Source organism: Balaenoptera borealis, assembly GCF_965194805.1.
Source record: "Balaenoptera borealis genome assembly, chromosome: 5".
Classification (NCBI taxonomy): Eukaryota; Metazoa; Chordata; class Mammalia; order Artiodactyla; family Balaenopteridae; genus Balaenoptera; species Balaenoptera borealis.
Window position 1 is genome coordinate 98,839,258 of NC_138862.1, and position 26,381 is coordinate 98,865,638.

General features: G+C 35.7%; 1 protein-coding gene across 6 annotated transcripts in view; it reads left to right on the top strand.

Moving 5' to 3' along the window:
* The window catches only part of ZBBX (zinc finger B-box domain containing), a 120,873-nt gene that overhangs the window by 18,004 nt on the left and 76,488 nt on the right, over window positions 1-26,381 (top strand). For all 6 annotated transcript variants that reach the window (XM_082393957.1, XM_082393961.1, XM_082393956.1 and 3 more), the window contains 5 exons: window positions 709-822; window positions 3,259-3,349; window positions 9,629-9,677; window positions 10,550-10,659; window positions 16,849-16,944. In XM_082393957.1, coding sequence (XP_082250083.1) covers window positions 709-822; window positions 3,259-3,349; window positions 9,629-9,677; window positions 10,550-10,659; window positions 16,849-16,944 — 460 coding nt within the window. The remainder of the gene's footprint in view (window positions 1-708; window positions 823-3,258; window positions 3,350-9,628; window positions 9,678-10,549; window positions 10,660-16,848; window positions 16,945-26,381) is intronic.

Consider the following 26,381-nt stretch of genomic DNA (forward strand, 5'->3'; position numbering starts at 1 on the left):
AAGGGGGCTCTGCTCTGTCCTCAGAAAGTTTTCTTCTTGTTGCTTTCCTTCAATGGAAACAATAGGTGGTGCTTGGCTCAGTTCCCATTTATCCCTTTGATGGCTCCTGTTCCAAAACCCTTGATAGGTGTTTTCTTCCTAATAGGCTCCAAGCAGGCCCGTCTCTCTCTTTCTCTCTCTCTCTTTCTCTTTTTGTATTATACATACATGGCATAAAGGTAGATATTTATCGAAGTTTTCCAAAGTGATTAATTTAGCAAAAATGTGTATTCTGCCCATACAGAATAGTTATTTTAAACACTATGATTCAAAGTATGAATACTTGAATCCTTTAAAGACAGTATGAAAATTAGAAAATTATTTTTATTTTCTATTTGTGTGTCATGGATATTTGTACATATATAAAGACATAGCTCATGTATAACGTGAATTATGATTTGAGACCTCTAACAATGTAATAAAACAAAAGTTTAAGATTTGAAACGATACCTTGCTTCAGGAGAATATTAATTAAAAGCAAATGCTAACTTTAGAAACCATATTTCAAAGACTACAAAGGAAGTATTTAAAATAGTTTTTCACATATTTATTATTCATAATTTTAATTAAGGGCAAACCATGATATAAACTTATTTTGCCTTTTTTTTTCTTTTTGGGGGGTTTGTTTGTTTACCCCAAATGAACATTTTGCATTTAAATCTTATTCAGAAATGCTCAAGAACTGAGAATGGAGAAAGTACAGTTAGAGTTGGAGAACCAAGAGATGGAAAAGAAACTACAAGAATTCCAAGCAACAAGGGGCAAAGAAAAGGATGAAAAAGGGTGGGTGACATTTTTAGAGGATTTTAGAGGAATAAAATGAATTTTATTATAAACTGAAGTCCTTATGTCAAGAACTATTTTATATATTATTGTCATTCCAATGACTATCTGTCCTGAATGAATCATTTCTGGCTTTTCCTGATGAACAAGCAATACTAAATTTCCCCTCCTTTTTCTATTTGTGTCCCTTTCCTCTGAACCTTATTTGGTCTTACATGTTCTTATTTCTTTTCTTACATTCCTCTTCTGAACCAGTTATAGTCTGGAATGTTGAGGACAGCAATGCAGAACTTGCCTTTTGCTCCCATAAAATTGCCATCAATAGCAGATTGCCAGTTTATGTGTAGGGCATTTTTATTTATTAAAAGACTTTTGGGGGGCAGGGGTTAACATGCACATAGAGAAGAATCATTCAGACCCTCATGTATGTTTGAAATATTTTTAGCAAATGTGCTTTAGCTGAAATTTTATTAATGAGACTTCTCTAATATTATGCTTGCGTATCTGTACTAATTTTACCAAGCATTTTGCTTTGTTGTAAAAATAATACATAAATATAATTAAAATCAAGTATAACTGATAGTTATATAATGAAAATTATCTCTTCTTCACTTTAGGCTAACTCCCAGCCCATTTTGTAGTACCACTTTTAACAATTAAAATGTTTCTTCCCACAAATGTCTTTGTACAAGCCTATGTATATATGTGTTTGAATGTGTGTGTGTGTGTGTGTGTGTGTGTGTCTGTATGTAGGTTTGTATCTGACATGTCTTTTACATTTTTAAAATGAGTTCATCTATAAAAGTCTGTGGATGGATTCACATTCTACTTTTCTACTTGATATATCTTAGTGCTCTTGCCACGTCAGTGCACAGCGATCTCATTCTTTTAGTGGCTGCATAGTATTTCTTTGTGTGGCTATAATAGCATTTATTTTTCAGATCTTTATTAAGTTTTCAGTATTTTGTGATTATATATGCTGCCATGAATATGTTTCTACATATATTTTTGCTTACATATATAAGAGTACCTATGGGATAAATTCCCACCCATGTAATTTTAGGTCAAAGTATATGGCAGTTTACATTTTGGTAGACATTGGAGAATTTCTTTCAAATAGGCTTCAAAAGTGTATAACTTTCTCCTACAGAGAATGAGTGGGCGTATTTCATATGCTTTTGGTGGTACTAAATATTACCAGACTCTTTGTGTATTAAATTTGCTTTTGTTTAGTATTCAAAATGATGATTATCAAATATCTATGAAGTACCTTCTGAACCATTAAAGAAAATTCAAAGGTTTATTATAGTTTTAGTAGTGTTTATCTTTAGAGATTAACTCTTTGAAAAAGTATTCATGAGCTGTACACACAACCTTTCTAATAACCAGAGTATTGGTTTAATCAAAGTCATCTCAATGTAGTACATCCCAGGTGACCAAGTTTATTCTGTATCTTGCTGCTCTTATCCTAATGATCCAATGGCCAGTTCTCTTTTTTTACTGTGGTTTTTTTGGTTTTTCCTTTTTTTTCTTATTTTTTTAAACCGTCACTAATTTGGATTTAGTTTGGGCTTCTCAGTGGATCATGAATATATCTGTGAATCAGAGTTCCTGAAATCAGCCCCCAAGAGTAAGTTTTCATTAGTTGAGGAACCTTTTCTAGATGTTTTCAAAAATGTTCTAAAGCTTGACTAGGTTTTCAGAATAGTTAAATGCTTTTCTAAGGTCACACAGATAGTAAATGTCACAGCCAGAATGAGAACCTGCCAGTTACTGGTCAGGAAGATGGAAAGTCTGGTTTTCCAATCTTGGTTTTATGATTTATTATTTCTGTGGCTTTGGGCAAGTTTTTCTCTCATTATTGTTTAAAATGGGAATTGGCCTCCCTGCTCTGCTGACTTCAAAAGATTTTGTGAGGCTCAAATAAAAGTGCTTTGAAAACTAAAACGAAACAGTTTGCCTTCTTTGCAAGCTCTGTTACCTTTTGCTGTGGGAGCTAATTTGAAGTCTTAATAAGGAATTCATCACATAGTAGATTTGCTGAATTTTGGGGGGTCTTGTTTTGCTTCCTTTTTCTCTTTACATTTGTGAATGCTTAGCTTTTAAAACTGCATGACCATCTGTAAAATTTCCTATAAATCAGTAAAGCTATCTTTAGTCATTGTAAATGTCTAAAAAAATGAAATTCTTCATCTGTGTTTGGACATTTCACTTTTATTCATTTCTTCTCAAAAGTTCCATATATAATAGAGCTATATTTTAGAATTACTGAGGATATTGTGGCATTATTGATATTTCATTTTTATTTTGTGGTGGTCTGTTAAATGTTAACAACTGAATTTCCATTTTCTGAAACAGGGGAAATATATTTGTTTTCATTAAAAGGAGAAATATATTTAGTAATTACATTTTGTCTTCTGTTCATATATATTGAAGGTCAAGTGGATGTCACTGGAAATCTGGACAAGTGGGCAGATTGGGTAATCAATCATGCATGATGTCACAAAATAAAGGAAATGTTATTAAGGTAAGAAAATACCATTTGATTCTTAGGCAGTTTGCTGAGAAGATATAAATTATTTTTTCAGATCTTGCATTCCCTTCCATACTTAAGAACCTCCTATTCTTGTTTTAACAACTTTGCATGTTATTGGATTTCGATTATATTTTATGGGCTAATATGCAACTTTCACTATTCGGATATGTTTTTGTTTTTCATCTGAAAGTTGATTTTTAAAAATTCATCTTCAGGTGAATTTTCTAAACTGAATTTTTCCATTCAGTTCAGTTCTGGTTTTAAGTATGTGAAATAGAACTATGTAGTTCTATATTAAGGTGAAAGCAAAATTATTTGATATAACAAAGGACAGACTTTTTTCTGCCTTTTTATTATATCACATTTATTTAATGTATTTATGTTCTGCTTGAATAATAATTATTCGTAAACTATTGATTCCATATGTGAAGATACCCAAGGGAAAATGCTTTAAAATTTCCCAGCTATAGAATTGCTTTATCTTTACTGTGTATTGTAAAATATAACATTACATAATATTTAAGGTTAAAGGCAAATGAGTGTCCTTATGTAAAGAAAACTGTTTTGCTTCTGGATTCTTTAGTACAAAATCTGTGACTTTGTAAGTTTTAACTTATATAGCTTTTTCTTTTTTATATACCTATCATTAAACTTTCATTGGGTCAGTTGGCATCTACAGACATCTTGGCACTTCTAACCTTTTTGGCTTAGAAAAGGCATTTTATTCTTTAGTGTCATTCTCTTACTGAGACATGTTTCTTTAATTTTTGTATTAAAAGTTTTATAATCCACTTTGCATTTTTCATTATCTTTCTGAGACAGTGTTCCATACTTTAGATGTTGTTATAAATATAATATATTAAAAGTGCTGACTCTTTGTGATTATTGATTTATTTATTCAATAGCATTTATTAAGTGCCTTCTTTGTCTTATAGTGAATTATCCTTGTTCTCAAGGATATCCTTACCTAATGTAAAAGATGATGCACATATGAAAATATTTATAAGAAAAATCACTGTGTAATTTTTGCCATGTAGTGTATGAATCATTTGTGTTTGGGAAATAATAGTTTAGCTCTACAAATATTTGAGAGTGTACTAGATATATTTGTAAGGAAAAGTGATGAATAAGTCATAATGCCCATTCCCATAAACCTCATAATTGAGGATGAAAGCATGGGGGGTTGGGGAGTTACAGAAGGTGGGAGTAGAAATAAGATTGGGCAGGAGGGTAGGAGGCCTGAATACCAGACTCAGGAGTGTTGACTTTTTCACTGGGTGAATAGAATTCCCTGACAACTTTGAAGCAGGAGAGTAGCAAGTTTAAGATAATGATGTATGATGGTTGATCTTGTTAATATCCAGTGTATTTGAAGTTTATGTAAGTAGAGTATAGAGCAAATGATATTCAAACTCTTTCGATCATGTACCACAGCAATAAAAATAGATTTTGAGAATGGACTTTCTATCTATGAACTTTTAATTTACTTATAAATATAATTTATTTATATACATACTAATTTACTAATATGTCATGTTTATTGTAAAACAAAATATGGAAATTAATCAAAGATGATATAAACATGAATAGATGCTTCTTTTCTTCTCTTTGATCTTTTCCTGAGCTCCCTCAGGCATGCATACACGCTACTTTGGAGACCACTGATACAGAAGCATAGAGACTATTTATAAGTCTATTAAAAGGTCAGATGAGAAGAGTCTGAATGAGAACGTAGCAGAAGAGATATAAAGGAAACATGGACCCAAAACACAGTGAGAAAGGAAAAGAAGAAGTCAAATATATAACTGATATTCCAGGATGAATTGCCTAGGAGATAGAATAAATAAAGGAGCTGGAAAAAAAAATTCCGGTGTTTAGATTTAGAGCTAGATAGTTGGCTTCCTCCTTCTCTCCCTCCCTTCTACCCTCCCTCTCTTACTTTCTTTTCCCAGCTTTATTGTATAATTGGCAAGTAAAATTGTAAGTTATTTAAAGTGTACAACACGATGATTTGATATACATGTACATTGTGAGTAAATTCCCTCTATCGAGTTAATTAACACATCCATATTTACCTTTTTTTTTAAAATAAAAACATTGAAGTTCTACTCTCTTAGCAAATTTCAAAGATGTTAGAGTTTTGTTTGCATTCTCATGTGTTAGTTGAAGCTGAGAGAGTAAATGTGCTCCCTAAGAATTTATAAAAAGGATAAGAAAGGTGTAAAGGATAAAGGGCAGGTATGAAGGATAAAGCCCAGAGAATATGGAGGCAAAGAGAACTTGAATATTTATTCACTGTCTGCTTTATACCAGTCAACAGTGCTTTTCCTGTTTTATCTCATTAAGTGCTTGTATCACTCTTAAGAGGCAGTTGTTATTTTTTCCAGTTCCACAAATGAAGTAATTTAACATCAAAAAAGTTAAGTAACTTGCTCACGTCAAGGGTCAGGGCCAAGATTTGGAATGCAGGCTTTCAGGCTAGTTCTAAGATAATTTGCCAGCTCTCCAGTAAAGGGAGCCTGAGAAGAGAAATAATGGGAGAAATAGAGTCAAAGTAATGTAATTTCATAGGAGATGAAAGTAAAGGAGGACATTTTTAGAAAAAAAATGGAGAAGTCAACCTTGATTGACGTATTTGTAATGAAAAAGTTAGGTTTAGTTTTAGACCAGTGTTTCTCAACAGGGGGCAGTTTTGTTCCCCAGGAGGCATTTGGCAATGTCTGGACACATTTTTAGTTATCACCACTGAGAGGGATTTTTTTGGCTAATGGTGTGTAGTGGCTACAAGCCAGGGGTGCTGCTGAACATTCTACAATGCACTGGGCAGACCCCACAACAAAGAATTATTTGGCCTAAAATGTCAGTGGTACCAAGAACAAGAAACCCTTTGCTAGACTATATAGATTAAAATCCTGACTCATCTCATTAGCTTTGTGATTTTAGACAAATGATGTAACCTTTCTTGGGCTACTGTTACCGTATTTGTAAACATGCATAACAGTACTTGCTGACTACTTCACAGAGTTTTGAGCAAGGTGTGAGATAATATGTGTGAAACCAATTGTAATATTAACTGAAAATCACATTAAAATGTTTATTTACGGAGAATGAGAATTTTTAAAAACAATAAATTTGATGGTTGGATTGTTATCAGATGTAAAAATATATTTCAAGTGGTTGAAAAAGAAAGGCAGGTGGCTATGAGTAAAGGCTAAAGTTTCAGTAAACGTGAGAACAGAGGATGATCTCTCAAGGCTTTAATAGGATCAAGGAGACTTTATATATATATAATACAAAAATATATAAACAAATACTATATATATAAATACTGTATATATATATATATATATTTAGAATCAGGGGGAAGGTGTGAGCCAATTTGTAGCTGAGGGATAGATTCACTAGTGGAAGAAAGATTGAAGATACAAATGAGAGAGGTGCCAGTTGCTGAGGGCTTTGAAGAGGTAGCTCCTTGAGGAGGGCCTGACCAAGGGAAGGAGGGCACATTTTCTCTGAGACAAGAAAAATGGAAGAGAAAACAGGTGGCAGTAAAGGTACATTTTTAGAGGTTGCTTTTGACAGGCGGTGAGGCAGGAAGCTGTGGAAAAATATTAATAGGAAGACCTTGGCATTCTTAGTAAATTTGAAGGCAAGATCATCTGTTCAGATTAAGGAAAGGAAGTGGGGTGAATCTGAGTTTTTTGGAATGGAGAAGATTTGGAGTAGCCAAATCATGTGAGAATCATGTTTGAGGTTTAGTAGCAAATGAATGAATGGATTGCTGACGAGCCACGAGAGCCCACGGGGCTTATTCAGCATGGATTTGTAGGGGACCCAGTTGCTATTATTTCATCACAATGGTTGGTAGATAATGGGAGGTCTAAGAGGAAGGAGGTAAGGAGATTGTGGTTTGCACTGAGAAACTCTGAGTTTGGGATTTTGAAGGTATGGCCATTCAGATTGCTGCTTAGGCCCAAGGTTTGGTCATAATGGTCAGGTGGCTGAGGAGGCACTTAGACGTTCATAGTAGTCAGCATGTCGGAGGGTTTTCAGCATCAGGATGTCAGGTGAACATGGACAGTAAAGTCTCCACGATCATCACCCAGAAATGTGCTGGAGAGAAATACTGAACAGACTGCTGAGGTTCAGGTGGAAGAGGATCCTGGGTATTGATAAAGGCAATAAGTGGATGGTGGGGACCTTCAGTAGAGGCAGCTTCGCCTAATGGTGAGAGCAGAACAGTATTCTGGAAGCAGCACTGAGGGGCAAACAGGGAGAACATTTTCCTTCTCTCCTGGTGAGTGAAAGGGAGTAGAAGTGGAGCTATTTCCTCTGGAGAGTTCTGTGGAGAAGGTTGTGTGTGAGGAAAGGTGGGTCCAGTTACTGTGAACTTTTGGAAGAGATATTTTAAGGAAATTTTTAAGGCATAAGATAGTTAAAGGACTCTTTAATAAAGGGCTTCATGGAAGGGCAGAGCAGCCTGGACGGAAGGACAAGTAGTGGAGAATGGTAAAGGTTGAGTAGCTAATTGGATTAAGAATGAGGATATTTGAAAAGGTGGCTTGTGGAAGGAGTGTGGGCCCAGCACGGTGGATTAGGACGTTAGTGGCAGGATGGAGGCATTTGTGAATGCCAGGGAGGCCGATGAATACAACATAGTCTGACCCCAAGGGCCCAGATGATATGTCTGTGTGGTAGAGACACTAAGCTGCCCTGACTCCTGATAGGACCCCTTCAGCATCTCCTGGTGGAGTCATAAGTGGGTTAATAAGGTATAGGCTTCAGTATATTGAATTCCTGGTGTTTTATATATACACACATATGCATATCCATATATATGTATCTTTATGGTGTTTGCCTGTGTGTGTGTGTATCCCTGGGCCAGCGCTGCTCCACCCTCATCTCTTTCCCCAACAGATAAAAATCAGACTTAGGAGGAAATTCTATTTGCCTAAAAATAGTAAGCTAGCAGTTTGTTCATTGAAATATTTGTATGCGGTTTGATTCATTTGAAGTAAATATGGCTATATTCATAGAGCAGAAAAATATTATTCACAGTAACAAGAACAAAGTATAACATGTCCCTAATAATGAATTCGTTTTGCTTTGGTATATCCATTCCGCCCAGATAGCCTATAAACGCGTAGATCATGTTGCAATTCAGATGTATCATTAAGGTAATAGTATTGGATAATTTGGTTATAAAAAATAAGATTAAATTATCTGTAACTTGTACAACACTGCCAGTTTAAAAATAACAGTGTGGTTCACATAAAAATTGATTATTTCAATTCTATTTTCTTGTCTGCTGTGTTTGGTACATAGCATCTGAGCAGCTCCTTAAAGAATGGGAACAAACAAATGCCCTTTTGCAGCAAAACCACGAGATTCACTGAAAATAATTAGGCCTAAATTTTCAAAGATGACTGCAGTTGGTACAGCCATAGACATAGAGGCAACCATTGTTCTCATATTCTCATGTACAAATTGGGCAATTGAGCATGCAAATTGAAAATTGAAAATGAGGCATGAATTGACAGTGTGTGTGTAAGTGTGCGCCATGCTCCGTGAATGTCTGTGTACTTCAGATGTTGGTTTTAATAAGACCAAGGCAAGTATGTGCAATTGGCGAGTCTGTTTCTTTTCTTAAACTCTTAAGATCCAAGGATTTTAAGTGATTATTTATTTGAAATACCTATCCATAATTGTTACTTACTCAATTTTTTTGGCTACAACTTGGGAAAGTCAGGGATCACAAATAATATATTTGAAGGTTATGCCTATGACGCTTAAACATGTGGTCCTCTAATTTGGGCAATTAAGATAATAATATTAGCTTCTACAGTTATGTGAGCAGAATAGCTTAGTCAGAATTCAGCTTAGATTCAGTCTACACAAATATTAGGCTTTGTGTGTTTCAGAAAGATCAGAGATAGAAAAGGCTTACTGAGCCTTTACAATATGTGAATGCTAGTGCTTTCCTAAAATCATTTCATGGTGATATGTAATTTTTGTTTAAAGATAATTTGTGACATGTTTTTTTAAAAAACTGGTTTATATATATTTCCCAAATATATTTTTCTTTTATGAATTTTCTCTTGATTTAATTAAAATTCCTATATATGCATTAAAGATCTCCTATTATATTATTCTTTCAAAATGTTTGTTTTGTTCAAGATGCACCAAAATGTTATGGCTTTATAATATTTTTATTAGTAACTTAATTTGAGTTTGTATACCTGACATGCAATATCTATTTTATTAATACAGCTTTCTGCTGGAAAAGTGAAATTAAAATTACTGAAGGAGCAGCTTCAAGGTAAACAGTTTACCATTATATTATTAGATGCTGAAGGTATAATTTCTTTTTTTTCACATTTGAATTACATAGAAAATTTAAGTGCTAGAACTGTTCACGCAGCATAAAGATTCTAAACCCAAAAATGGTGACTCTTTTTCTTTGATACTCAAAATATATTTTATCTGTATTTTGGGGAGGGGTGCTTATTTTATGTCACAAATCAACTTAGGATATGATCATAATAATAGTATTTTTGAAAAGTGAGAACTTTCATAGCATTGTTCCTTAAACTCTAGGAAGAAAATTTTAGCAGTATAAAATTATAGATTGAAATTTTACTCTGGGAAATTAAAAGAATATTGAAAACTGCTTTATATTTTAATACAGTATTTGAAAATAGCAAAAACCAAAAATAAAATTTGAATTTACAGTAATTCTAAAAGAAATAAGATTTTTAAAATAGAGGATAAACATTTAATTTGGATAGTTAAGATAATTTGATAGAACAAATTATAAAAATATATATAACATTTATTATAGAAGTTGTTCTGTGTGGGCTTTAGTTTGATCCAGAGATGGGGCAGAATGCTATGGGAATTCTATCCAAAGCATAGTTTTTAACATTCTGTAATTTTACATGTCCAGTTCAACTGAGTTTACAGCACAATGGATATGGGTGGATATGTGTGGCCCTGTGGTCACAGTGGGTGGGAGGGGGACTGTGGGCTCCCTAGTCTACTGGGAAGATTAGACTTGGCTACATGCCATTCTTATTGGGCAACTAACATTTATATACTGTTTGAGAATTTAGAAACGTGCATAATTTCCTTTATCAATCAGAAAACTGAACATCGTATTTTAACGTGATTGGTCTTTTTTTTCCCCTTCAGAGCCAGTGAAACAACCATCTAATTATAAAATGGCAAATTCTTCTGAACATGAAAAACCCAAGATAAAAGGGAAGGTTTGTGGGCAGTGTGAGAACAAAGCCGCTCTGCTAGTACGTACACGGGAAGAAGATCAGACTTTCACATGGGCTCATACACCTGTCCCGACTTAACCTGCTTGGTAACCATGTCTTTTCCTTCACGACCGTTACTAAGGGTGAAGTGTGCAGGCTGCCAGAAAAGGCCAATGCTACACGATGCCCTGAATCTCATCCTCTCGTTCTTGTTTAAAGACACCACCTAACTCTTGTCCTCTCTCCCTTGGGTCGTGCCTATCAGCACAAGAACATGCTGCAGTGTTTTCCGAACCAAAACTGGAACAGAAATTCTTCTCTGATCCCCACATCTCCCCCTGTACCCCTTTTAGTAACATTTCTAAAGAGCTGTCTACACTTGCTGTCATCACATTATCTCCTCCCGTTCTCTCTCTCTCTCTCTTTTTTTTTTTTATTGAGGTATAATTTACCTACTGCGAAATGGACAAATCTTAAATGTATACACCCCCATCAAGATAATAGAATACCCCAGAAGGTTCCCTTGTGCCTTTTCCAATTAACTCCCACTACAAAGCCAACTACTATTCTGATTTTTAGCAGCATACATGTAGTGGTGCTAAACCTATTGAAATTTATATAAATGGAATCGTATGGTATGTATTTTTCTGTGTAAGGCTTTGTTGTTTTTCTGTATTCTTGACCCCTTAACGCTGGAGTGCCACAGGGCTTAGTCCTCAGGCCTCTTTTCTAGTCTAAACTGTTTATACTTGTTCTTTAGGTAGTTTCATCTACTCTCTTGGCTTTAAAGCCCATCTTTATTTTGATGGTTCCCAAATTTACCTCTTTAACTCATATCTCTCCCCTGAACTTTCAACTCAGACTGCCTAATCAACACTTCTACTTGGATGTCTAACCAAAATCACTAATTTAATGTGTTCAAAATTCAACTATTAATATTTCCCCATCAAATTTTCTCCCCCCAAGGTCTCCTCATATCAATAAAGGTCAACTCAAACATTGCCTGTCCTGACAGCTCTTTATAAAATAGCAACAGCTGAGATGACTATAGTTTTGTGAAGCTGCCTCCTTCATCTACATAACATTTATCACCCTTTAGTTTATGTTTATTTGTTTATTTTCCACTCCCCTACAATGTAAATTTCATGAGAGTAGGGATTTACTTTTGTTCCCTGCTGTGTGCTCACCACCTTGAATTATGCCTGCAATTTAATAGGTACTCAACAAATGTTTGTTGAATGAGTCATTTCTTTAAAGCGTTTCTGTTATTGAAAACACTGTTATCATTGAAGCTAACTGAAAGGAAGATATCCAATATATTTTACAATTAAAATATTATACATACCTAGGAAGCAGTTTTCCCCCAAAGAATTTAATGATTATAACTAATGTTTGTGGATCACTATAACTAAGATTTATTACGTTTCAGAGAATTTAGTTATAATCACTTCTGGTTTAAGATTGTATTACTAGCCTTATTTCATGGCAGTTTTAACTGAGCTCAGAGAGTTAGAGTGCTTTAAGTCTAATAAAGCACTAATAATATTAAATGTAAAACCCTGGCTCTTGGTATAATGCTCTTACTTTTACATCATACATCATACTATTTTTCTCCTTACTTGATATGATGGTGGAATTTTAACAAGTTATACCTATCCAGAAAAGTTTAGAAAATATAAACAAATGCTAATATTCCTGAAGTTTGAAGTATGAAAGCTAAAAGGGTCTTAAGGCAGAATTGAATTGTTGGAGTCCACTGTTGATCTGAGAAAGTATTTGCATAGGAGCTATGAGTCAATATTTCTTATTAATCCTCTTCTATGTTGAGCACTTTTTTTTTTTTTAAGTTTTTTTCCCCACAGTTGCATTTTTTTTTAAATTAATTAATTAATTTATTTATTTATTTATTTTTGGCGGTGTTGGGTCTTCGTTTCTGTGCGAGGGCTTTCTCCAGTTGCGGCGAGCAGGGGCCACTCTTCATCGCGGTGCGCGGGCCTCTCACTATTGCGGCCTCTCTTGTTGCGGAGCACAGGCTCCAGACGCGCAGGCTCAGTAGTTGTGGCTCACGGGCCCAGTTGCTCCGCGGCATGTGGGATCTTCCCAGACCAGGGCTCGAACCCGTGTGCCCTGCATTGGCAGGCAGATTCTCAACCACTGCGCCACCAGGGAAGCCCTGAGCACTTTTTAAAGGCCATGGAATTCAAACAATATGGCATATGTAGATAAGATCTGACTTGGAAATAAAGGCTCTGTTTTTCCAGAGAGAAGGAAAAGCAAGCAAATGACATTCCCGGACAGTATAAATGGCATGTGCCTTGGCTGGAAAGCAGATGAGAGTGACGAAGCGTGCAGTGATTACAAAACTGATTTGCCTGAAAACTGTTGTAAATAGAAGTCAGGGTTTAGGCCCTAACCATTCTTAAAGAATTTACTAAGATTTTAAGAAAAGATGTTCTTTGATTTGAAATGAAAATAATATCCCATGATACTTGTTAAAAGCACAAAAAGTTATTTAAAAATTCAAGCTTGGTAGATGTAATGAACTCTATAGTGTTGAACTCTGAGGTTACCTGGTGTTCTTAGCTTCCATCATTCTAGATGGTCATGCTGACTGGATAATCAGAGTCAACCTTTCTATATCCTATGACAGGACCTTAATCAGGGAAAATTGTACAGGGATGGGAGGTGGGGAGTAAGAGCTTACATTTTGGGGGTTTGAATCTCAGCTTTACCTGTTGTTAGCCATGTGAACTTCAGCAAATGACGTAATTCTTTTGTTTCTGTCTTCTCATTTGTAAAATGGGATAAGACGGGTAACAGTAGTATAACGACCTCAAAGTTATTGAGGATAATGGTTAATGCATGTGAAGTATTTAGCATTGTGCCTAGCGCATTGAGAAGAGATAGTAAATTGTATGCCTTTTGTTTTTGGCACATTTTATATGTGTTGCATTCATATATGTTGGTGGTAAAAATAAAACCCCAAATTTGCAGATTTCTTATTTTTAAAAGAAATTCCAGTGGCTTTAGGCTGCTTCTACATAACAAAAGTGAAATGGATAGTTAAAAATTACATATTAATTTGGCAATTGTGGATAATTTAATTAAACTCAAATGGTTCTGAAGGCTTAGCATAAGTGATCTAGCCTTGAACAAATTAAAAAGATCTTTGCTAAAATAGCACTTTCGTATTCCATCGTCAAAGAAACATCTGTGGTGGAATGGCGTCCTTATCTACATTTTTAGTATGTTCCTGCCAGTTATACAAACTACCTAAAAAGATTTTCCAGTTGGCGGTCATTTTAACCCAATTTAAATCCAAATATGCTTGTATAACAAAATATATAAGCTTACTCTGTGACTCCAGCTTTGATCTTCCAGTATAACATCTGTTTGGCTACTTTCATTGAAAGTCTATTGTTAGCAAATATTTGGCTTAGAATTATATGCTGAAACTGACTCTCAGTCCTCTATATTACATTGTAAAAATGGTGCCGAACATTTATGAGAAATTCGTTAAAATATTAGCTGACATGTTGTAATACATTTTGAAGTCTACGTTAATACAATAATACTTCCATATGTGTATGTGAAATTATAGCTTTTAATTTTGCACTTAAAAATTATGGATTTAGATAATGTTTGTATCATCATTTCTCTAAGAGACTACAGCTCTTGAAACAGGAGTTGAAAGGCTAGGATTAGTTCCCACACTAGGGATAGTATTTATTTTTCTTCCACTAAAATTATAAATCCAGTTCTGTGTAGCTATAATCACATTTGAAAAATACATTTGGATTTTGATAAATACCAGACCATGCAATCATTTGACATTTTGGATTTATTTTATTGCAGATTTTATGAAGGTTTTCTAATAAATGATTAATACTGAAATTAATGGTCAATGATTATTAGTAATGTGGGTCATGGGTAAGAGCTTAAGCTTTGAACCAGACCCTGGGGTTGAAATCCTGGCTCCGTTAGCTGTATGACTGGACAAATTCTCAATCATTATGTTCCTTTGTTGCCTCATCTTCACAATGGAGGTACAATGGTCATGCTAACCTTATGGGGTTATTGTGAGGATTAAATGAGATGGAACATACGAAGCCCTTAGAACAATGAGTAAGTGCTCCCTGAATGTTGTGGATATTGTTATTGTTATTTGACCCTTCCTTTTTAGTTTCATTTTAGCTATATACAACTTCCTACTCTTTTAACCTATTTTTGGAGTATTGTCCTAATCGTTTCATATTTAATAAACATGGCTACATTATTGTAGGTAACTGCATCATCATGTGGGAACTTGCAATACAATTTTTAAAAATTAATGGACTCTTATTGAGTTTTATTTAATTTTTTTTATTGAAGTATAGTTGAGTTACAATGTTGTGTTAATTTCAGGTATACAGCAAAGTGATAGATATATGTATATATATTCTTTTTAAAAAAATTAATTAATTAATTTATTTTTGGCTGTGTTGGGTCTTCGTTTCTGTGCAAGGGCTTTCTCTAGTTGCAGCAAGTGGGCTCCTCATTGCGGTGGCTTCTCTTTGTTGCAGAGCACGGGCTCTAGGTGCACGGGCTTCAGTAGTTGCAGCATGCGGGCTCAGTAGTTGTGGCTCACGGGCCTAGTTGCTCCGTGGCATGTGGGATCTTCCCAGACCAGGGCTCGAACCCGTGTCCCCTGCACTGGCAGGCAGATTCTCAACCACTGCGCCACCAGGAAAGCCCTGTATATATATTCTTTTTCAGATTCTTTTCCCTTATAGGTTATTAAAAATATTGAGAATAGTTCTCTGTGCTATACAGTAGGTCCTTGTTGGTTATCTATTTTATATATAGTAGTGTGTATCTGTTAATCCCAAACTCCTAATTTATACCCCCCTAAGTTTAGTCTCCTTTTCTTCATCCAATACACTCTAGTGCCTTCTTACTCCCTGTGTGGTCTGCACCCAGCAGCTGCATGGGCATCACCTGGGAGCTTGTTAGAACGCAGGATCTTGGGTCCCATTCCAGACTTCCCAAACCAGCGTGTGCACTGTAAGGAAATCCCAGGAGATGTGTATGCGTGGTACAGTTTGAGAAGTGTCACTGAATTGCGCATCAGGTCACCAGTGACCCGTACAAGGCAGAAGAACCTGGTTTGTCTCTCCCCAGTCTGCCCCAGCTGCTTTATGCTTATTATACCTCGAGAGAGGGGAGAGGAAGGAGGAGAAGAAGGGTGGCGGGCACCCTAAAGGGAGAGGAAATGAAAGAGAGCTAAAGGGAGTGTGAGCTCCTTGGCACAGACTTTCTGACTGTCTCTCTCCAGGCCTCATGCTTTCTTATTTGTACTACTGGATGTCCTCAACCTAGGCCAAACTCAAGAAAATGGGGGCTACTAACCACTTGCACTAATTTTTATCATATTGTAAAGGGTGTTAGAGTGGCTGTACGTCTGCACAGTAGTAAATACTCTTGCAGTAAAAATTCCATTTCCTTTTCTCAGTTTCACTCTTGCTTGGCACCATCATAGGTAGAGGTATATCACATTTTCCAACTTATCCGCAAATTTAAAGAATGACATTTTAGCACCATAGAGAACTTGCATGACAAATATACACTTGTCTGTAATCATTTCGCCAGTCATAAACATTGCTGACATGTTGATGAAGATCCATCCAGTTTTTTTCTTATACTTTTTTTTCCTTTGAGGAATCTTCTAAGAATGCTTTTAAAATCACATTTTGAGAATCACCAGTGAAGTAGTGCCATTCAAAGAAGACTGTGGGAATTTTTGGAGACAAATAGTATACACATCCTTTGAAACTAATTGTGTCATGTAAATCCATACAGAAAGATAAAAGAACTCATAATGAAATAATTTTGACCCAGAGATATTGCTGTTAATTTTTACCAGGTTAAGAAGTTTGATCTGAGGTTGCCGTTTTTTTAGTGATTTATTCAGAAATTGTACATACATACATGCACCTAACACATATATCTAAAACCTACTTACAGCTATTATATTTATTTTGCTATGAGAGTAATTAAAGTTTACAAGTTAATTTTTCTCAGAGTTACATCTTAACTGGGACAAATGTCCTGTTTCCTTGGGCTTCTCAATTCTGCTGACATCTAGGTGTGTAACTGGAGAAGTAAAGATGAGAGCAATGAATTTTTTATGCACATATTTTCTCGAAGTCATATTTTTTAAGATTGTATGATTTTTCAATATCTTTTAAGGTATGCCTTGAATGTGGAGAAGATTATTGTTCAGGATGCTTTGCTAAAATTCATCAGAAGGGGGCACTGAAACTCCATAGAACAACTCTTTTGCAGGTATGACTTTTTAGAACGCTTTACTTGTAGTGTATTTATAAAATGTTTCAACACAAAGACATATAAAACATGTTTAATTATCTAGAATTTAGGATGATTTGCATTAATTTATAAAATTCTATTATCTACAATCTTTACATATAACTTAAAATTATTTTACTGAATGCTAATCTGGATTTTATTTTGCTGTTTAAACTGTGCTTTAATATAGCTCCTGAAACACTTAGCTTGATTAGAGTTTTTACATTATACATTCTATCTGTGAACTTGACATTTAAAAATTAGACAATATTTTTATCTATTGTGGTTTCAAATGAACACATGATTTAAGTATTATTTCTATCTAGTTTATAAATAGAAATCTCTTGTTTTCTTCTCATGTTTATTTAAAAAAAAATTCGTCTTTTATTTGTCCTCCCCCACTATTTTTTAAATAAGCTTATCTCTCAGGTTTCTACTTTTCCTCCTACATATCACAAACTTTTATTTATCCTCATATAGTTGTTGTCTTTTGAAATGCCTAAACTCAAACCCTGTCAGATGGCTTTGAGATTCTAATACTTAAACAATAAATATGGTTAAATATTGATATAACATTATACCAGTTACGTTTGATGATGCATTGTTTTGTCATAGATTTCATTCATTGTGCGGGGTCAGTGCTAGGCAGTGACCCCACACAGATGAATAACCCTAGGATCCTCCTCTTAAGGACCTGGAAATAAAAGTGAGAATCGAGTACCTTGTATAATGGATTGAAGGATTAAATATTATCTTGTAAATTTTAATATTGATATTATCTGTATTTAGATCACTGGTAGACTTCAATCTTTACATGTTGCTTCAACATATACGAATATTGGTAGCTCTCACAGATGCTGATGACCCAAGTCATGATAACCACAAAGCATAAAACTGACCTTACTTTTATCAGTATTTACCGAAGCCTGTTAACTTTTTTTTTTTTAAACAACAGCTCCTGTTTATTTATTTATTTATTTTTATTTATTTATTTAATTTATGGCTGTGTTGGGTCTTCGTTTCTGTGCGAGGGCTTTCTCTAGTTGCGGCAAGCGGGGGCCACTCTTCATCGCGGTGCGCGGGCCTCTCACTATCGTGGCCTCTCTTGTTGCGGAGCACAGGCTCCAGACGCGCAGGCTCAGTAGTTGTGGCTCACGGGCCTAGTTGCTCCGCAGCATGTGGGATCTTCCCAGACCAGGGCTCGAACCCGTGTCCCCTGCATTGGCAGGCAGATTCTCAACCACTGCGCCACCAGGGAAGCCCAAGTCTGTTAACTTTTGAGTGGCTAGTCAGTGTTTAGAGCCTTCTGGCAGAAGTGATGGAGGGAAAACAAAAAGAAATCCACCAACTACTCCCCTGCCTCAGGAAGTATCCTAAGACCGGACAGTCATAGGAAATGAAAATTAATGTATACAAAAGTGAGTGTAATTGCTAATATGCAAATAATATAGAATTTAACTAAAGGAACGCCACTGTAAGGGTAAAGAGTGTAATTATCCCACTGTGAATTCTTGTTAGAATTTTCCATTCAATGATTTATTCAGCACATTTTCTGAATTACTGCTCAGTGAATTTAGGCACTGTGCTAGCTGGTGTGGAGGGTACAAAGAAGAATCAGACATGGCTCCTTCCCTCAACTTCAGTATTTGACCTTCAAGATTCATCTAAGTCTGAATCTCTTTTCTCTCTCCCTTCCTTCCCCTCTCTCTTCCAGACCTCTGTCCCTTTCTGCTTCTCTCAGTCCTTCCCCCCGCCCACATTCAATTTCAAAACACAGTCAAACTTTGCCATGATATGGTTTATTGTAATCCAGAGGCAGATATGACATGGGTCAAATCATGCTTACTAAAAGTAATGTGACATAGCATATGTATAGTAAACATTGAGTGTTTTTCTATTCCATGTTAATGTCATTAAAATGGATATATTCAATATCTTAACATAGAAGAACATGATTTTTGTAAATTATATTCTTATAAAATTCTAAATGTGGAATTGATGCTGAAGTGAGAGAATTAATATTTACTGAGTATAAGCTTCATCTCATCCCAGCATCACATTTTCTAGTTTTGGTTGCAGGGGAGGAAAGGTTGGTAAGCCAGAAATAGTAGAATGGTATTTAAGTTCCTAGTGAATTTCTAATTGTAGAAGATGCATTCATCTCTAGAAATTAACATAAATGAATTTCATAATATGTATACAAATCAAAGAGCATAGCAAGTAATAATGAATCCTTGAGAGTTTTTTTCAAATAGGGGAATTCTCTTATGTATATATTTTAAAGTTAAATAATGATAAATAACTATATATCTTCTATATTTATGTTACTCCTCTGGATTGCCCTCTAGTCTGTGGAGACCAAAGTTGCTACTTGGTGCTATCTTGAGGATTTTCCTGGGAAGTTCATTGTCTGCTGGGGAGGTCAGATTGTGAGGCTGACCCTTAGAAAAGAGCAAACAGAGACCACCTGTATTGGGAGCTAAACATACATGGTTACTACTCTCTTTGTATATGACATCATTTTATGTACCCAGATTGCTAAATAATGAAATACTTTGAAGGAGCTATCTTTTTTTAGATAATTCAAGTAAATTTGACCCTTTATTTTATTCAACTAAAATTTTAAAATAAAAAGAAAGTTATTTTAAAGGTAGCTATTTCAGAATGTATAACCTACTCCTTCCGATCTTAGTAAAGCGTACAGTGGACAGAGTCTCACTATATATTGGTGACTCCTGCCCATTATGTTGACCAGTAGCTGTTAGAGCAGTTAATAGGAGGTCTCAACTAGCTGAAGTAATATGTGTCGCTACACATTCATCCTCAGAGATTTGCTCTTCCGGTTAGTACTTTATTTTTGCTCCTCTATCATGGCCTTATCCATTCTCTGCCATCCCATCTTGAATTTAATCAATTGTCCCATTAGCTATCTGCCATTTTCTTATTATTTCTGTGCACTGTTTAGCCCTTTGTGTTTTTTTTTTTCAGTCATCTTGCTTTTTTTCTTCTTGTTTCCATCATTCTTCCCTGTGCATTAAGGTAAGGTTCTTGATGCTGTTGTGTCTTGGCCTGATGGCCATTGTTCAGCAGTGAGTGGATACGATACCTCTTTCTCTTTAGCCCTCATTAACCAGCCATAGCATTTTCAGTTTTCCACCACTTTGGTAACTGTCAAAGTCATGAGATTTTTTTTTGTACACCTGTAACTTATATAATATTGTACAGCAACTGTATCTCAATTTAAAAAATACGCAAACTGTGAGGACAAAGAAAAAGAAGTCATGAGATTTTTTTTTTGTTGACTGTTGAATTCATACCTAATCTGAGAAGTTAGAGCAGACATCTTATATCTGAGTATTAAGCATTACTATATAAAAAGCAAGCATTCTAGGCTAATGACTGTTATACTTTATATTATTTAACCTATGTTGGCATTTCTGGTTATTATGAAGAATAGCTTATTTTGAGGGTTGTTAATCATTTCAGCCCCCAGCCTACATACCAGTGAGTCTTTACAAAGTTCACAGTCAGTAGGGACCATTTTGTCCTGGCATATCTTGTTTCATTTAAGAGATAAATCCCTGAAAAATTGAAGACAAACTATTACCATTTCCATGTTGACTAACATAATTTCAAAGGGTCTTTCTTTTGATTTACGATTGATTAATACTTGGAAGTGATTTCAGCACAAGTTTTTGTTTTTGTTTTTAACCTTCTCTAACCTCTGTGAAATAGTTAATTATCTGCAAAATGATGTGTAAATTCGTGAGGGGAATTACTAAAGATGAAAATTCTACTTCTGTATTTAGAATGATTTTCAACACTAAGGGTTAAAACAAAAGGTTTTTTCATTTGGTAAGCCTCACATTGGTGAAAAATAAGGCCTCAATATATCAGGAATTCCTATTTCCTTTTAACAACAAAAGATCAAAGAAGAGACAAAGTTAATCAGAGATAAGGGAAAACGGGGGGGTGGGGGGGCGGGGAACAAACAAAAGGCATTTCATTGTGAAGTATGACATGCGCAAGGGGAGACTGGATTAAGAAAATCATTAATAGATTCTGGTATATATATTTTCTTAATTAGAATGGAGATTTTCTTAACTGGAAAGGAGAGACCTTGGGAAGAGGGGTGGTTAGTAATGAGAGAAGAGATAACTAAGGTAGGATTTCTGTGTTTTCTAATATGAGGCATCTATATGCAGCCTCTTCACTTTTTTGTCTACGAAGTAAGGTATACCTACATAAATATGGATTATAAGTGGGAATATTTGTTTGCTTGAACATACCGACAGGAAAATAATTACCAGGCAGAACCTCAGTTATCATAATACTATTTATGCTTTCCGACTTTATGGTAGACTTTTTTCTTTCATTTGACAATGCCCAGTATCAGCTTTTAGGCTCACACTACCATTATTCTGTTAATGTTCAGGATAATACAGTAATTTTAGGCCATAGCTGGTCATTTGGTTAATATCGTGATTGCTTACTTGGATGATCCTAATGTACCCGTTCTAAATGCTGTGTACACACATAATGTAGATGCTATGTGTGCCACCCAGATCTTCCTCTTTAGAAATGAGACACTCACTACCCTAGCTGCCTGGAATGTTGCCTGCATTTGTATCATAGTTGAGTCTCTTCCCTGGAATTGCCTTTGCCCAAAGAGAACTGCCACCTCCAAGCCTACACTCCATCCCTGGAGGCAGCCCATCCTCTGGGCCAATATCTGGTCTATGTTAGGGTACAAATTCCCAGCTACTTCTTGCCTCAATTGGGGACAACTCCAATGGACCATCACAGCTCCTCCCTTGGGATTGGCAATTGCATCAACTTCAACTCTCTTCTTTGCCCAGTTCTGCTTCCTTCACTCGCCCACAGGTGTTCTTCTCAGAGAACTCCCCAGTAAAAGTCAGGCAGGCAAATCTCAGAATTTGTTTCTTGGCCAACCTGACCTGTGACAATATGTAATTCAGAATGAGATTACAGTATAGATAATTGTTGGCCAGTTTTAGAGTGTACTGCAATTTTTGAAGGGCAATATATAACATCTCTTTCTTCACTTTCCATGTTCTAAACCAATTGAGAAATAGGTATTAGAGTCAGAAGGTAGAAATCAAAATATCAGTTTTATTATTGATACAATCAGAATTGGTGGTTGTAGCATGGGTGTTCAGACAGATCAGCTTCCTGATATTTCCTGGAACTGAACTTTCTGCCCTCCCCCCTGCCCCAATGTTATAGACTTTTCCCTTTGACAGGGCAGGACGTACCCAGAAAAACTCCTTAATGGAGATCTAGACTGGAATACATCCCTCTCTGGACAGGTAGCCCTCGGAGAACCCAGAAAGAGCAGAGGTCAGCACACTCACTTTCTTCTCCCAAAGTCTCACAAATAAGATAGAAATATAAGGATGGGGAGTAAATGTTCCCTCAAAAAGGAATTATCATAAATTCCCATGATTTTAGAGTCCAGGTAATGTCAATATCCTAAAAAATTTATAAATTTGCTATTTATAAATATTAGTGTTACACATAAGAAAAAATAAAATATTTAAAATATATATAAACAATTGAGTACTGGCATGCTTTTCTTTTCTTTCTTAAATATAAATAATTCTGTATGATTCAATATGATTATAACTTTGAACTTCTGTCAAAGGAGTTTTTTTTTTTTTTTTTTTTTAAAGATTTATTGATTGATTGCTATGTTGGGTCTTCGTTTCTGTGCTAGGGCTTTCTCTAGTTGTGGCAAGTGGGGGCCACTCTTCATCACGGTGCGCGGGCCTCTCACTATCGTGGCCTCTCTTGTTGCGGAGCACAGGCTCCAGACGCGCAGGCTCAGCAGTTGTGGCTCACGGGCCTAGTTGCTCCACGGCATGTGGGATCTTCCCAGACCAGGGCTCGAACCCATGTTCCCTACATTAGCAGGCAGACTCTCAACCGCTGCGCCACCAGGGAAGCCCAAGGAGTTTTTAAACTATATTGTTATTGACTTTTTACTCTTTTATCTCTTCTGATAAATTTCAAATCTTGTAAGGAGAGGAACTATTTCTGTCATGTTCATCACTGTATTCTTAGTGTCTAACATTGTACCTGGCATGTAAAAATCTCATTTTTGAATGAGTGAAAACATGAATAAATCCTGAATGATATGATCAAGCTCGTGAAATAATTTAAAATTACATTTTAAATGGCAACGTTTATTTCTCTCTAAATTTTGAAAACCAAAGGTTGGACAATTAAAAGAACATATGGTATGTTAATATGTTATGTTGGTGAGGGGTTAAGAAAAGCTTTTCCTCTTGTGTCTGAGAATTTGACCTTTAGTTAGCTTTCTAGCTCTTTTCCTGGGAAACAGATAAAGGTCCTAATGTCACCTATGTTCCTAGACAACATATTCACGGTAAACATGACTCCTCATTGGCAAATTGCATGTAACGGGAGGACTATAAATACTTGGGGTAAGCCACAGCTCCCTGAACATGGTGAGCTTTGTAGCTGGCACGTGGGCTGTGGGGCTCTGGAAACCTGCAGATGGGGATTGACTCTGGTGGGAAATAAGGCTTCTAAACCAGGTCTGTCCCTCATCTATCTGAGCTGTACTTCTGCGTGAACTATTGCAAGACTCCCAAGAATAATAACTGATGCCGTCCCATTGGTAAACTGTTGTTCCTGTTCTTATCCTTGTGAGCAGACTGTTGCCAAGAGGGGTTTGCTGACAGCCTGGTGAGTCTGAAAGTTTAGTTTACCCAGGTAGACTCCTTGGAGGGCATTGCAATTAAGTCTTTGATTAACCAGAATTTCTAAAGACAGAATGATGGGTTACCCAAAAGATAGATCAAGAGCACTTATAGAGGCATCATAGACAAGAATTTTTTAAAAACAATTTTATTAAGATATAACTCACATACTATACAACGTATCTATTTAAAGTTTATAATTCAATAGATTTTAGTACATTCACGGATATGTTCAACTATCACCACAGTTAATTGTAGAACATTTTTATCACTTCAAAAAGAAACCCTGTACCATTTTGCTACTATTCCCATCCCCCTCTACCATCCTCCCTGCAATCCCCTGGCAACGACTTATCTACTTTCTGTCTCTATGGATTAGCCCATTCTAGATATTTAATATAAATTGAATCATACAATATGTGGTCTTTTTGACTAGCTGCCTTTACTTAGTATAATGTTTTCAAGTTTCATCCATGTTGTGGCATGTATCTGTGCTTCATTTATTTATGGCCAAATAACATTCCATTGTATGGATATATCACATTTTGTTTATCCATTCATTGTCTGATGGACATTTGGCTGTTTCCACCTTTTGGCCATTATGAATAATGCTGCTGTGAATATTTATGGACAGCTTTTTGTGGGCATATGTTTTAATTTTTCGTTGCTATATCTCTAGTAGTGGACTTGCTGGGTTGTATGGTAACTCTAATATTTAATTGTTTGAGGAACTGCCAGAGTGTTTTCCAAAGTGGCTGCTCCATTTCACACCTGTCAACAGAATATGAAAGTTCTGATTTCTCTGTGCCTTAGCCAACAGTTATTAATCTCACTTTTTGACCTAGTGGGCGTGAAGTAGTATCTCATTACGGTTTTCATTTGCATTTTCCCGATTACTAATTATGTTGAACATCTTTTCATGTGCTTATGGCCATTTTATATCTTCCTTGGAGAAATGTTGATAAGGATTTTTGAGAAGACAGTTTCAAAATGTGAGACATATTTTAAATATGGGACATTTTAATAACCTGCACTTCAGTGAAACCATAACTGTGATGATGATATTTTTAGATGCCAGTACTAGGAAAAGCTAGGGAAAGGGAAAAGACTGCATTTGAAAAGTGTGTAGAAAAGTAAGAGCAGGGCTTCTGTTACCACCAGTGAAGAATTGGAAGAACATTAGTGGTTCAGGGAGTATATTACAGAATCAAGTGACAGAGTTACAGATGCAGTGGAGAAGGAAGATGCAGTGCTAGGGTTTAATGCAGAGGTGGCCTGAATTCATCTCAAAGGGAAAAGAGGGTGTTTCTGTAATATTTATGCTAAAAGAATCTTTAAGATAAAACTCATATATGCAAGCTCAGAAGCTTACAGAGATGTTGTGAGGATCTGATTAAATGACAACAAATATAAAAGTATTCTGCTCATAGCAGGTGCTCCATGCATTAGGTTTTATTAGTCAGGATATAGTATTTGTAAAAATTCAATACAGTTCTTAGACCATCTAAATTTAGAATTTAGAAAACAAAGTATTTTAATGATAATGACTCTAAAGAATTAATGAAATGGTTACTTTTGGTTTTAGGGATGTTTTAAAAAGTATTATAGTAATACATATTTTGGAAGACTTGTGAAAATACAGTGAGGTAAAATTTTAGAAAAATACAGACTTCTTCCTTATCCAAATAGAAAATAATAGAAGCTCAATATTAGAGGGGACCATAAAGATCATTAGTCTGAGAACCTGTGACTTGCCAATAGAATATGACAAAGGTCAAGAGGTTTTGCAGATGTAATTATGGTTCCAAATAAGTTGATTTTGAGTTATCAAAAAGGAGCTGATTCTGGGTGGACCTGGCTTAATCACATGACAGCTCTTAAAAGGGAGACCGAGGCCCTCCCTGAGGTCAGAGAGATCCTCTTTTTGGCCTTAAAGAAGTAACCTGCCCTGTAGTGAGAGGGCCTGGGAGAGGGAGAGGGCCACATAGCAAGAAAGTGTGGGCAGCCTCTAGGAACTGATAGCAGCCTCAGGCTGGCAGCAAGCAAGAAAACCAGAACTTCAGTCCTGTAGCCTCAGGAACTGCATTCTGTCAACAACCTTGTGAGCTTGAGAGAACCCCAAACTCAGGAAGGAATGCAGCCTGGCCCACACCTTGCCTGCAGCCTTCTAAGATCTTGAGCAGAGCATCCAGTTAAGCTGGAACTAGACTCTGACTCATGGCACTCATGAGATAATAAATGTGTGTTGTTTAAAAAAAAATCGTTAGTCTAACCACATGTCTGAACCTTTAATCAATCACATTGATGCTGATTATTTGAGGAGTCTTTATAATTTACAGGTGCTACCCATATTATCTTACAGGCTTTTCATGGAGTCTGACAAATTTTACAGTAGTTTTTTCTTTTTTTTTACTATATTTTATGTTCATTGGTATTTATGGGATAAAAATTGTCAATTGTGATGTACTACTTATACATAGTAGTAGCATTACCATGTATAAGAAAACGAATGACAAATTATTGTTATTTATTAGTGAGTTTATTCTGCTATGCCTAAAAATCTGTTATTCAAATCATTGCATATTAAATCATTTGTTCTTCATGTATCTCAAATATGCGTAATTGCTAAAAGCAGCTAACTCATCTGGATGCATTATACATGTAATATTA